The sequence below is a fragment of the Budorcas taxicolor genome, chromosome 6 (assembly GCF_023091745.1).
Source record: "Budorcas taxicolor isolate Tak-1 chromosome 6, Takin1.1, whole genome shotgun sequence".
Taxonomy (NCBI): Eukaryota; Metazoa; Chordata; class Mammalia; order Artiodactyla; family Bovidae; genus Budorcas; species Budorcas taxicolor.
Genome location: NC_068915.1, coordinates 59,425,886 through 59,439,833, shown reverse-complemented (window position 1 = coordinate 59,439,833; position 13,948 = coordinate 59,425,886). Strand labels below are relative to the sequence as shown.

The 13,948-nt window shown below is 35.9% G+C and overlaps 1 protein-coding gene and 1 pseudogene across 1 annotated transcript in view; one reads left to right on the top strand and one right to left on the bottom strand.

Moving 5' to 3' along the window:
- The window catches only part of PDS5A (PDS5 cohesin associated factor A), a 115,846-nt gene that overhangs the window by 37,154 nt on the left and 64,744 nt on the right, over window positions 1-13,948 (top strand). Inside the window, exons 2-6 of the mRNA XM_052641859.1 lie at window positions 1,487-1,690; window positions 2,732-2,818; window positions 3,250-3,347; window positions 7,602-7,728; window positions 12,366-12,446. Of these exons, the coding sequence (XP_052497819.1) occupies window positions 1,487-1,690; window positions 2,732-2,818; window positions 3,250-3,347; window positions 7,602-7,728; window positions 12,366-12,446 (597 nt within the window). The remainder of the gene's footprint in view (window positions 1-1,486; window positions 1,691-2,731; window positions 2,819-3,249; window positions 3,348-7,601; window positions 7,729-12,365; window positions 12,447-13,948) is intronic.
- LOC128049605 (transcription factor BTF3-like) lies at window positions 11,174-11,643 on the bottom strand (annotated as a pseudogene).

Here is a 13,948-nt window from a genome sequence, read left to right as displayed (position 1 = left end):
TAGGCAAACAAAAATGATGAAAAGTCTTGTCAAAATAGAAATAGAGGTACAGCTTCAATATTTGACAGTGGTTACTCGTTAGGTAGGGGTGATTTATTTAAAGAAGCATCTTTGATGGTATGAGGAAACGGTTGTGATTGGATAAACGAAAAGGAAATGACTATATGGTTATTTCCATCTTTATGGAGAAAAAAGACCAGCATAAAATACACAAAAATGTAAATAGTGATTATTTTCTGGAGTTGAGAAATTATGGTATTCTTGCATTACACTTTTTTTGTCTTTTAGAGTGATTCTGAAATGTGCATTTGTTAGTTTTATAACCATAAATAAGACCAGAGTTTATTTTATAATTAAGACTTTTAATCAGAAATATAACTGCCTAAAAATATTTATTTTTTCCTTTTATTTCTTTAGTGCTTTCTATTGTGAATTGCAAAACCCATTAAAGTGTGAAACTTAATAGGTTTAAGGAGCCTAAGTCAAGGCAGCTTTGATAATAAGTGTAAAAGAAACATAATTGAAAATGTTACAAAATATCAAATGATTTGCTTATGCATATGAAGCTGCCAGGGCTTCTCAGGTGGCACTAGTGGTAAAGAACCCACCTGCCAGTGTAGGAGACAAAGAGAGTTGGGTTTGTTCCCTGGCTCAGGAAGATCCCCTGGAGGAGGGCATGGCAACCCACTCTCGTATTCTTGCCTAAAGAATTCCATGGACAGAGGAGCCTGGGGGCTACAGTCCATAGGGTTGCAAAGAGTTGGACTGAAGTGGCTTAGCATGAATGCACATGAAGCTATGAACTTTTTTTTTCCCCACTGGGCTGGGTCTTTGTTATGGAGTACAGGCTCCAGGGGCTTCCCTGGTGACTCAGAGGGTAAAGAATCTGCCGGCAATGCGGGAGACCCAGGTTCAGTCCCTGAGTCAGAAGATTCCATGGAGATCAGGGCAGCCCACTCCAGTATTCTTGCCTGGAGATTCCCATGGACAGAGGAGGCTGGCAGGCTACAGTCCATGGGATTGCAAAGAATCAACTACTGAAGGGACTTAGCACTCACACACAAGCTCTAGAGTGCATAGGGCTCAGTAGTTGGAGCACATTATCTTAGTTGCCCCACAGCATGTGGGATCTCAGTTTGCTGACCAGGGATTGAACTCACATCCCCTGCGTTGGAAGGCAAATTCTTGGCTACTGGACAGGTAACTCCCAAGCCATGAAATTTTTACCTGAGCTAGATATAACATTAATAATGAGAGTCTTAAGTTCTTCATAAATGTAGTACAAATGCAGATAATGCATCTGTCAGTAATCCAAATGTTGGTACTTATCCATGCTTGTGGTCTTTACTCAGATTCTTAAATGAAGATGTACATAGTAACTGATTGCTAGTTTGTTTTGTAATGGAGATGAGTAAATATATATACTTTTTCACTGGCTTCTAAACATCAAGAGTTGACTATTTTTTTCTTTTATACGTTTTTGCAGATGGTAGTAAAGACTTTTATGGATATGGATCAGGACTCAGAAGATGAAAAACAGCAGTATCTCCCACTAGCCTTGCATCTGGCATCTGAATTTTTTCTCAGGAATCCCAATAAAGATGTGCGTCTCCTTGTAGCATGTTGTTTGGCTGACATCTTTCGAATCTATGCCCCAGAAGCTCCATATACTTCCCATGATAAACTTAAGGTAAATACAACCTTTACAAAATTGGTTTTCTTTTACAGTTTAGCTTAATACCCTTAGGAACATAGGTTTCATTTTAGTCATCTTGTCATCGTAAGAAGATTATGTCATAAGTTCTAAAAGCAAAATAATTATTTTTTCAGTTACTATTCATTGAATATCCATAAAATGACTGGTATTTTTATGAGACATTTGAAAGATACAGTCAAAACGGTCCCTGTCTGCTCATATCTGACCTTCAGGATAACCTATCTTAAAGGCCAGAAGACTGAATTGAAGGGATGGTGGATGAATGACACTTTTTAAAACAACTATATAACAGAATTCACACATTCAAAAGACTATTTTCCCCTGAAAGTTACTTTATATGCAAAGCTGCATGCTCATCTTAATGGTTCTGCCTTTGTTTGAAAAGTTTGAGGAGCTCCTCTTTTGAGTTGATCTCTTAAACTGTTTTCATATCATGAATACTTTCAGATAGCCCGTAAATCAGGTTACTCCATATTGATACTATTTGGGGTTAAAACTTCTAAAGAAAGCTTATTAAGAAATAGAGCACTGTTGTGAAAAATACAATCCCTTGGACTAGTCTATTATTGGTTTTGTTCCACACAACTTTGTAGTCACACATCAAAATCAAAAATAGGTCTTGAAAGTTATTATTTACATCTAGGGAATTGTAATGGAAGTACTTCATATCCAAGTACATTAACTGAAGATAATTACCATGATACAATATAAAGATGGTGAATAAAGTGGAAGTTCTGTCCTAGAAGAAAGGGTAACAAGACATAGAACCTATGATTCTCTCAGAATGAGGGAGCCTAAAGATATGTGGCAGTAATTATCTTTGCTTCTAAAGGATGTAATTTTAAATGATTTGCTCTTTTCCAGATATTTTGAGTAATGGACTAGGCTAGTCCCAAGGAAAATTTTCTTTTATTGTTGTCTTTAATAGAGAATGTATATATAGACTGTTAGGATATTGTGAAAGTAATAAGTATTTGTGTCTAAATTAATTTATTTTATCATTTTTTAAAACAGGACATATTTTTGTTTATTACCAGACAGTTAAAAGGTTTGGAGGATACAAAGAGCCCGCAATTTAATAGATACTTTTATTTATTAGAGGTAAAATTTTTTTTATTTAATATCACTATTTCATGTTGTAGGAAATTCTTTATAATAACTTTATAATGTAAAATGAATCGTTTTGTTTTATACAAAGCCCACTTAAGAAAATATCATTTACAATATGTTTTTTCATTCTTCATATCTTCATATTCCTTGGGCAAAACTATTACATTGAGACTTTATTTTCATTCTTTTATAATCCAAAAAGAGATTAAATCGAATTAATTTTCACTACAGTTAATATTTTGTATGTATATATGTCAAGGTCAGAGTACATGACTGCTGAAACAATTGTAGTTTTATATGTTGGGGTGTTATAAGCTTTAATATAGATTTCTAATTCTAAAAATTAAATTTTATTAATGAGCCTACTTTTGTGTAACTATTTTCTGTATGTGTGAATAATTTTATTTGTTTATTTATTTAAGAATTTAGCATGGGTTAAATCATATAACATCTGCTTTGAATTGGAAGATTGCAATGAAATTTTTATTCAGCTTTTTAGGACTCTCTTCTCAGTGATCAAGTAAGTTATTTTTTAAGCTTTTCTGTTTGTCTCTTTTTCTTGCTGTGCATATTGAATTACCATGTACTGTGTATTTACACTAAGATCTTTTAGGTAAAAGGAAATGTTTTCCTTAGAAGACTTAACGTAAAGAGGAAAATAATTCTGTTGTCTGAAAACTCTCTTTGTCTTTATACTGACATTTTAAGTTATGGTATCAATTGTATGTTGTTGTTTAGTCACTGAGTCATGTCTGATTCTTTGCGACCCCATGGACTGTAGCCCACCAGATTTCAGTCCAGTGCTTTATCTTGGTGGGTGTATGTGATTTCAGTCCAGTACTTCATCGTGTGTGTGTGTGTATGTATGTGATTTCATTCTAGTGCTTGATCTTGGTGTGTGTGTATGTGTGAGATTTTAATCCAGTGGGTGGGGGTGTGTGTGTGAGATTTCAATCCAATGCTTCATCCTGGTGTGTGTGTGTGTGTGTGTTAGTAAACCAAGCATTGTTATGAGATGTGTTCTGTAGCATTACATTATATACAAGCAATATATCTCAAATATATTTTAAATTTTCTAATAGCCACATTAAAAAAGGTAACATGAAACAAATGAAATTTATTTAAATAATACATTTTATTTCAGTGTTTCCAGAAAGCATCATTATTACTTCAACATGTGGCTCTATCCAGACTTCAGTAGGGCAGTAGCCAAATGGCTATTGCATAGCAACTTCGGTATTGAATAGCACATTTCTGAAGTTTTCTGTAGGTTTCTAATGAATACTATTACATATTTTTCTTTTCCTTAGCTAGAATGGTAGGAAGAGTATATAACCTGGGATAAACTGGACCAACCTAGTCTAGTGATAGAAGCTTATAAAAAGATTGCATGAGAAAAAACTTCCTGTGACAACTAACTGAAGGCCCTTAAATGAATGATAGAATGTATAAACTATACCTTTGTGTTGATTAGCTTTTGCTTCATAACCAAGCAACCCCACAACTTGATAGTTTAAAACATACTCCATTTTATTTAGCTCATGATTCGGCTTGGTAGTTCATTTTGTCAGGGCTGGACTTGCTCCTGTATTTGCAGTCAGTTAGCAGAACATCTTGGAGAAGGCAGTGGCACCCCACTCCAGTACTCTTGCCTGGAAAATCCCATGGATGGAGGAGCCTGGTAGGCTGCAGTCCATGGGGTCGCTAAGAGTCAGACCCGACTGAGCGACTTCACTTTCTCTTTTCACTTTCATGCATTGGAGAAGGAAATGGCACCCCACTCCAGTGTTCTTGCCTGGAGAATCCTAGGGACAGGGGAGCCTGGTGGGCTGCTGCCTATGGGGTCGCACAGAGTCGGACACGACTGAAGCGACTTAGCAGCAGCAGCAGCAGAACATCTGGCAAAGTGGCTGATGTAATAGGACAACTGGGTCACATGTCACTCTGTCATCATCCAGCAGGCTAATCCAGGTCTCTTCATATGCTGACTCAGTTTCAGAAATTGCAAGAAGGGCACACCCCACCACAGAAGCACTTTTTAAAACCTCAGCACACTTCATATTTACTTTTAATTCATTGGCCAAGCAAGGCACATAGGCAAACCCAGATTCAAAGGTTGGTTAAATAGACTCCTGTTTTGTTGGGAGGAGTAGCATTTTAAAGACATGTACATACAGAGATGAGAACAGTTTGTGGCCATTGTTTGCTTTCTGCCACATATTTGCAACTTTTTCTTTTAATATTGAAATTACCAACAAAATGAAAAAGAAACGCCTGAGTTGTTATCCTGCCCATTTTGTTACCTTGACTGTCCACTTAAGTCCACTTAATATTGTGCAGTTATACTTTTTTCTTCTATTATTTTTACATACACATACTTTCTTTGATCCTTTTAATATTTTTCTTTTCTGAATCTAAAGATCTAAATTTATTCTTGACCTAATGCTTTAATTGAAAAAAATCATAGTGAGGTCAATCAGTAAAATAAGACTTGCCTTTTGAAAGAGGAATTTATTGATTTGTATTTATTGACACATTTACCATATATCTGGTGTTCTTCATTCCTTTGTATATATGCAGATTTCCATCTTGCATTATTTTACTTTAGTCTGAAAGACTTCCTTTAACATTTCCTATAGTTCAAGTCTACTGCTGATAGAATTCTTTCAGTTTTTCTGTGTCTGAAAAAACCCTTATTCCACCTTCATTTTTGAAAGTTATATTCATGGTATGAATATTATGTTAATAATACTTTTCCTCTCTTCTTTTCTGTCTCAGTACTTTTAAAGATGTTCCTCTTTTTCTGGCTTACACTTTTTAAAATGATAAGTTTTTGTCATTTTAAATCTTTGTTTCTCTGTTAATAATGTATCTTCTTTTTCTCTACCCACTTAAGGTTTTCTCTGTATTGCTGCTTTTAAACGATTCAATTATGATGTCTCACAGTGGAGTTTTCTTTCTGTTTGCTGTGCTTAGAACTCACAGAGCTGCTTGGATATGTGGGCTTACACTTCTGATTACTAGATGCCTTGTGAGTTGTAAGATTTTCCACTGTAGTTGAAACACACACATTGTATGACCTGTGTGAATTCCAGGGATTATTCCTTCTGCTCCTTTCAGGTGTTTCCTTCCCCAAACTCAAGAGATGTCTTCACCAGCCTATGCTAATCACTAAGCACCTGAAGACTCAGGGGTAGTCTCTGTGAGCTTGCTCTCTTGAGTAGTTCTCTCCCTTCTGGTATTCTGCCCTGCAAACTGTAGTCTTTCCAGACCCAGAAAAACCATTAGGATCTTTTCTTCCTGTACTGAAGCCTGGGAACTTTTATAGGTAGAAAAAGTAAGCTTCCCTTCTTTCAGAAGCATGTGTATAGGGTCTGATATGTTTTCATATATTTTGTTTATTTTTTTTTAACTGTTTCAGGTAGAAGAGTAAATCCTGTTATTGAATCTTGGCTGAAACTAATGGAAATAATTTTTAAGTCTGTTTCATTTCTCTTTCCTTCACTCCTTTCCTATTCACAAATGATACGGATCTGAGACCTAAATACTCTCTTCTTTTTTTTGTATCAAGCTGAGTATCTCTGTTCTTTACTGCCTACCTCCCCCCACCACACACACACACACATCCTCCTATATAGTTGATTTTTGCACAGTCTTGGCCTTTAGTAAGCAAGATATTTGAGAGAGAGTATTTTTCTAAAAGTTGTAGAAAACTGTGAATCTAACAATAGGACAATTTTTCACTAACTTTAAAATTTTGATCTTTGATTTTACCACTAGGTGCCCAACAAGTGTATTATACATTATTTCAAGCTTATTTTTAAAAAACTACAGATAAGAGATACATAAATGATAATAACATTTAGGTTAGTCTTAATTTAAACTTCCCTTTGTCTGTAGTAGTACAACTAAGTTTTATCATTTTCTTAATTTGTCTTCGCATGTATATTCTGATAAATGTGAAAACGAACAGGTCAAGTCTTTAGTTAAGATGCAGTCAGAGAGGGAGAAGCCTAGATGTTCTCTTGACTTAACAATTTTTGGAGCCAGTCTTTTTGGGTAAGTTTATACCAGCACTAGACATATTTATTGAGAAGGCCTGCCCTTGACTCTGCACTAGCTAAGGAAACAGGACTAAAACTGATTCTGGCTTTATACCTTGTTGATTTTTCCTTTGTTTGTTTGAAATTCTTTGAGAGACAGCAGGATGACTTTTTCAGAATCTTAAGTCATGAGTTCTAGTAGCATTTTACATGAGACTTTGGATTTTCAGTATTGTTGAACTAAAACTTCTAGTGGCAAAGATATGCAGGTGTTTACATAGGCCTTCTTTGTGTTTATAGTTCTGTCGTTTTGGGGGGAGTTATTAAAATCGAAAAGGATGAAAAGCTATCTGCGTTCTTTATCTTGTACATTTTTTTGTTTCCTTAAAATTTTATCATTTTTTAAAATCCAGGGGCATGTAAGCGAAGACTTCTTTGAAGTTTACATTTTTGTTTCATTGAATTTAACCCATTCTTTGAATTCTAGGTGTATGGGGCTTAATTAAATTTTTGTATGTATGAAATAGTTTACAGTTATTTCTTAGCTGTTTTAGTAATAATCATGAGAGGAGCAAAGTAAATATGAAACAGCCAAAATTTCTTTGCCATTATTGGTGTGGTTTGCTCAAATGAAAAATCCTTTACATTTGAGATAGTTGCTTTAAACTGGGAAGTTTAATTTTCTTTGGTAAGCCTAATTTTTTTTTTCTCTATCTTTTTTTTCTTAAAAGCAATAGCCACAATAAGAAGGTACAAATGCACATGTTAGACTTGATGAGTTCTATCATCATGGAAGGTGATGGAGTTACTCAAGAATTATTGGACTCCATTCTTATTAACCTCATTCCTGCACATAAGGTCTGTATAGTATGAAGATATTAAAGGTTAATATTTAATGGTAGTACTACACATATGAAAGCTTGTTTTTCACCATTTGTAATCCCATGTAATTATTCCCACTATCACTCTCCAGTCCCAAGTAAATTAAAGTAACACACATAAGTCTAATAGCTTGTTGTCTTTAGAAGACATATTTTCACTTAGTTAAGTGCTGCCTCGTCTCTGGAAAATTAAAAATGTTCCAGATTGACCACTCATATCTAGTATAGGAATTGCAAGGGATTGAAGTACTGTCTTGGTTTGGTTCTTTGTCTTAGAAAAGAAAATGTATTTACTACTTTCTAATAGATAGTATATTAAAAAGCAGAGATATTACTTTGCCAACAAAGGTTCGTCTAGTCGAGGCTATAGTTTTTCCACTGGTCATGTATGGACGTGAGAGTTGGACTGTGAAGAAAGCTGAGCGCTGAAGAATTGATGCTTTTGAATTACAGTGCTGGAGAAGACTCTTGCAAGTCCCTTGGACTGCAAGGAGATCCAACCAGTCCATCCTAAAGGAGACCAGTCCTGGGTGTTCATTGGAAGGACTGATACTGAGGCTGAAACTCCAATACTTTGGCCACCTCATGTGAAGAGTTGACTCATTGGAAAAGACTCTGATGCTGGGAGGGATTGGGGACAGGAGCAGAAGGGGACGACAGAGGATGAGATGGCTGGATGGCATCACTGACTCTATGGACGTGAGTTTGAGTGAACTCTGGGAGTTGGTGATGGACAGGGAGGCCTGGCGTGCTGTGATTCATGGGGTCACAAAGAGTCGGACACTACTGAGCGACTGAACTGAGCTGAACAGATACAGAGTGTAGGAATTGGTATTTCTCCTTAGAACCCGTGTCCTACATTTTTCTTAGGCACTTTCAGAAAATGATTTGGGCAAAAGCAGAAACTATATGGTTAATGTTAAGGGGAAAAGGATGTTTAAGAGCAGTCTATTCTCCATTTCCTTTTTCTGTTTCTTTCTGCTAGCTCCCCCTAAGAAAGTGAAGGACTTAGCTTCCCCCACTCCAGGTCCACCACTGATGTGCACTCAGGCCTATCCTACTGTTGGTACTTACTTTCCTGCTCTTTTCCTCTAATTGTTCAGTGACTTGTCATCAGATGTCTGATAAATACATATCTAATTATACTATTCACAATAAGATGCAACCAATTATAAATTCTTTTCCTGACTGATATATTATTTACATTTTTTAAAAATTGAAATGAGTCTGTAATAGGTCAAAATTTTGAGAGTATGGCAAAGAGGTTATATATGTTAGGCAAATAAGAAAGGAAAAACTTTGTGAGGAATAGTGTATTTGGTGTTTGTATTCTAGTTAGAGTGTATTTTTAATGAGTAGAACTATGCCTTTTTAGGAAATATAAAGGTTTTCTTAGTTTTGTCAAGATATAAATAATATACAGCACTGTATGAGTTTACCTACATTCAGTTCAGTTCAGTTCAGTCGCTCAGTCATGTCCGACTCTTTGTGACCCCACAAATCGCAGCACGCCAGGCCACCCTGCCCATCACCAACTCCCAGAGTTCACTCAAACTCTTGTCCATTGAGTCAGTAATGCCATCCAGCCATCTCATCCTCTGTCGTCCCCTTCTGCTCCTGTCCCCAATCCCTCCCAGCATCAGAGTCTTTTCCAATGAGTCAGTTCTTCGCATCAGGTGGCCAAAGTATTGGAGTTTCAGCCTCAGTATCAGTCCTTCCAATGAACACCCAGGACTGGTCTCCTTTAGGATGGACTGGTTGGATCTCCTTGCAGTCCAAGGGACTTGCAAGAGTCTTCTCCAGCACTATAATTCAAAAGCATCAATTCTTCGGCGCTCAGCTTTCTTCACAGTCCAACTCTCACGTCCATACATGACCACTGGAAAAACTATAGCCTTGATTAGATGGACCTTTGTTGGCAAAGTAATGTCTCTGCTTTTGAGTATGCTGTCTAGGTTGGTCATAACTTTCCTTCCAAGGAGTAAGCGTCTTTTAATTTCATGACTGCAGTCACCATCTGCAGTATGAAATCATTTATTTCATTTAAACATGAAACATTTAGTGAACATCCATTATCTCATAGCTGCAAAAATTAAAGAAACAGAAAAAAAGTGTTTTTCTTGCAAATGAAATAAATTTTAGGATTTATTCTCAATGAATTTCATTCACATATAACATATAGCTGTTTTTAAATAGATTTATCATGTTTATATCACTAGTACTTACCTCTTAGTTGGAAGTACCTTTTGACTGCCTTCATCTAATTCTGCCTCCCCAGCCCCTGCCTTAACTACAAATCTGATCTCTTTTTTTTGAGTTAGTTTTTGAAGTATAATTGATCTACATAACTCTTCCTTAGTTGTGGTTACACAGTATTTCTCTACAGTTTAAAATAATCACCTAAAACTAGTTACAGTGTATCAGCATATAAAGATTTACATAGTTATTGATTGTATTCCCCACACTGTACATTTCATATCTGTGACTCATTGATTTTGCAGGTGGAAGTTTGTATCTGTTAATCTCCCTCACCTGTTCCTCCAAGATTGCCTTAATTTTGAGCTAATCTTATTCTTTTGGAAATGGAATAAAAACCTGGAGCAAGTATCAGGAAGCTATGGCTTGTAGACCAAATCTGGCCCACTGCCTATTTATGTACATAAAGTTTTATTTGAACACAACCATGCTTATTTGTTTTTATTGTGTCTATGGTTGCTTTCCTGCTGCAACAACCAGAGGTGTGTAGTTGCAGCAGTGACGATATGGCTGGCCAATAAAGCCTTAAATACATATCTACCATCTGCCTCTTTGCATAAAAGTTTTGCTGACTACTAACCTAAGGTATAGGATATCCTTGCCTTTTTTGGAGATAAGTGCAAGATGGTGGTGAATGAATCTGTTTGGTCTAAAACTGCGAAGTATAGAGATGTTAATAGGTCCTTTTCAACACAAGGATTCCATTTTTAATAACTTGTAAAAAATATATCTTTTCACAGGCTTCCTCAGACCCTTTAATTTATTTATTTATTTATTTTTATACTGTCATTTTAAATCTTTAATCAGATTCCATTCATGAATATCAGTCATATTACATGCCATGATTAGCTTTCTATAAACAATTTTGCCTTCTGTGTACAAATTGGTATCAATGAAATAAAAAATAAAACCATATACTAGGCAAAGAATTTTATTTATCTTTGTCTCAAACTTTATTCTTAGGGTTCTTCAGCTTTATTAGCTGGAAAGAATGAATTGTATATAAGCAAAAACTGAAAAGAGCTGCAGTGTCCAGGGGCTTAGGCTTAAAAATATTAGAGATCTAGATTTTATCAGATCCATGAACACAATTCTAAAAAGCAGTCATAAAATAGCAGCTCCCAGTAACTTCTTCAAGATTTATCTTCTTCAGAAGTTAACTCAATTCAGTTTGCTTCATTCTTGGAAGCCTCATCAAAATTCTCTACAAGATCTGGAACTTCATCATCATCCTCCTCTCCAGTGGCAAGTGGTGCTTTTCCATCCGCGGATATTTGGGCAGAGCTTCAGCCAGTCTCCTTAAACTGGTGTGACTGTCGGCACCAAGCTGGTTTAAGATGCTGGGGAGCATTTCTGTCAGTTGCTTTGTCTCAAGTGTGGCCCGTAATGGTGAAAGTGTTTGGTGCCAGAGATGCCTGAACTTTAGGGTTGTTAAAGTGGATCACTGTTCCTGATTTGTGAACATATTCACCTCTTCAGTACCAGAGATATTGTTTACCCCTAACTTTTTTAAAGAGAACTGAAGTTTTTTGTCATCTGCTGTGGCTGTTCTATGAACCACCTTCTTTCTGCGACCAGTTCCTTTCCCACCAATGCGCACTTGTGCCTGCAGTTTGGCGAGTTTCTCCTGGTTCATGATAGTTTCTTTCATCTTGCTGGAGCGGAAATGGGGCCGTGCGGGGGACTAGGGTTGGCGCTCAGGTGGTCTCGGGCGGACCAGCTGAGGTTAGGTGCACACACGCAGGGACACAAGATGGCAGCTCAGACCCTTTAGTTTATTACCATGCATTGGGAATCTTGAGGAATGAAGGCAGTAGTTAGCATTTCAGAAATATAACTGAGAATTTTGCTTGAAGCACTTTGCAGGTCCACTCTTCCTCAGAACAGACATTGATTAGACAGTGAAATACTGAGGATAATGTGTGTGTGTTAGGGATAAATGGCTGTAATTGCCAATTCAGATTGGTTCAGTTCAGTCCCTCAGTTGTATCTGACTCTTTGTGACCCCATGGACTGCAGCACGCCTGGCCTCCCTGTCCATCACCAACTCCCGGTTAACGAAACCTAAAAGTCTTAAGATTTAGTAAAGCTAAACTTAATATAGGGTTGAGCTTTTGGCTAATTACCTGCTGTGTTTTTTTATTTCTTTGTATTTCAGTTTTTGATTCATGGTTGTGCTGTTTGCAACTTCTACATTTATAACCTCTTGACTAGTGGATATTGGGTAAAACCTTGAATGTGGTTCAGTTATATTTTTTGCTCCATATTTTCTGAACTTTAAAGACTTTGATGTTCTAGTGGTATTATCTTGTAAATTCATTAATTCATTTGTAACTTTGCATATTTTTTGTGTTTCAGAACTTAAATAAACAGTCCTTTGACCTCGCAAAAGTCCTATTGAAAAGGACAGTCCAGACTATTGAAGCATGCATTGCCAATGTAGGTATCTCTGCCTATCTTTTTTCTGTAATTTTGTAGTTCTTAATCCATAAAGATACGAGTTTATTAGAACTCTTCACATAAAGGCTTATTTAGCCTGTAAACAGTTTCATCTATTTAGGAGAAATATATAAGAGAACTGATATGTCCAAATGTAACCAAATGCAGCATAACTTTATAAGCTTATAGACATTGTTTTTAAATGGCACAAGATAGAGGATGTTAGGTCTGCAGTTCCCACCCTTTCTTCTTTGTATTTTATCTTTTTATCTCCTGGCTGTGCTGATCTTTTTCACTTTCTCCCTTCATCTTTTTCTGTGGCTCTCTGTCTATATAGTTCCTTCCTCATGTCTCTAAACCATTCTTCTGAACCTTTTTGGCTTTCCCTCTTAAATAGTTGTTAATAGAGTAGTAAGTTGTCTTTTTACTTTTGTCTACTTTTACTATGTTTTGTTTTTACTAAAAAGTCAATAAAGTAATTCTAAAAAGAAATTAGAATTGTGCTGCCTTAATGTAACAAGTTCATTATTGAACATTGCTCAGATTCTTACCTGTTTTTTCACACTTTATATAAAACTTTGAATTGTTCATTTATGTTTCCACATCTTGACATCATTTTTTTTACATCATCTTTTTATTTATGACGAGAATGATTATAAGTATTCCTTTGAATTCATATATAATTTACCTAATCATTTCCCTCTTGCCTTGCATTTAGGTTTTTTTCAGTGTTTTCTTTAGTACAGTCTTAGTGAATGTAGTATTTATTCACTGTTGAATTGTTTTCTACATATAAAAGTCTAAGTATATTAATTTAAATGTTATGAATTATTAGTAGTATTTAATTTACTGAATACTTAAGCATGGTTTAAAAAAGTTTTCTCAAGTATTGTAAAAGTGTATACAGTGAAATTTGTCTTTCTTCAGTCTCAAATATCTTTTTCTCACTTCTCAAAAATAGCCATCACCAATAGATTTTCATATATCCTTCCAGAATTACTCATATGTGTATGTGTAGTTGTAAATTTTGTTAAAACTCTTTTCCTTATTCTTGTCAAGTTCTTCATAATATTTTCTAACTCTTAATATGTGTTGTCTTTTAAAAGAAATTTATCATTTGATGATACTACCAAAAACATGCTCAGATCAGTTGCATACAATTGCCTCTGTATCATTTTTACATTTTAAAAGTTTTTTTCTAATTTAATTTTGCTAGCAAGAGTGGAGATATCTTTTAATTTGTGCTTTGATATTATATTCTCTTTGTTTCTTCTTCCTAGAATGCTTTTAAATTATCAGCCTTTGTATCATCACCTTTTCCTTCTCTTTGTCCTCTGAGTTAAAATGTTTTTGACTTTCTGGGGTTCTTTTTGGCTGCGCTGGGTCTTTGTTGCAGTGTTCAAGCTTTCTCTGCTGCTGCTGTTAGGTCGCTTCCGTCGTGTCCGACTCTGTGCAGCCCCATAGATGGCAGCCCACCAGGCTCTGCCGTCCTTGGGATTCTC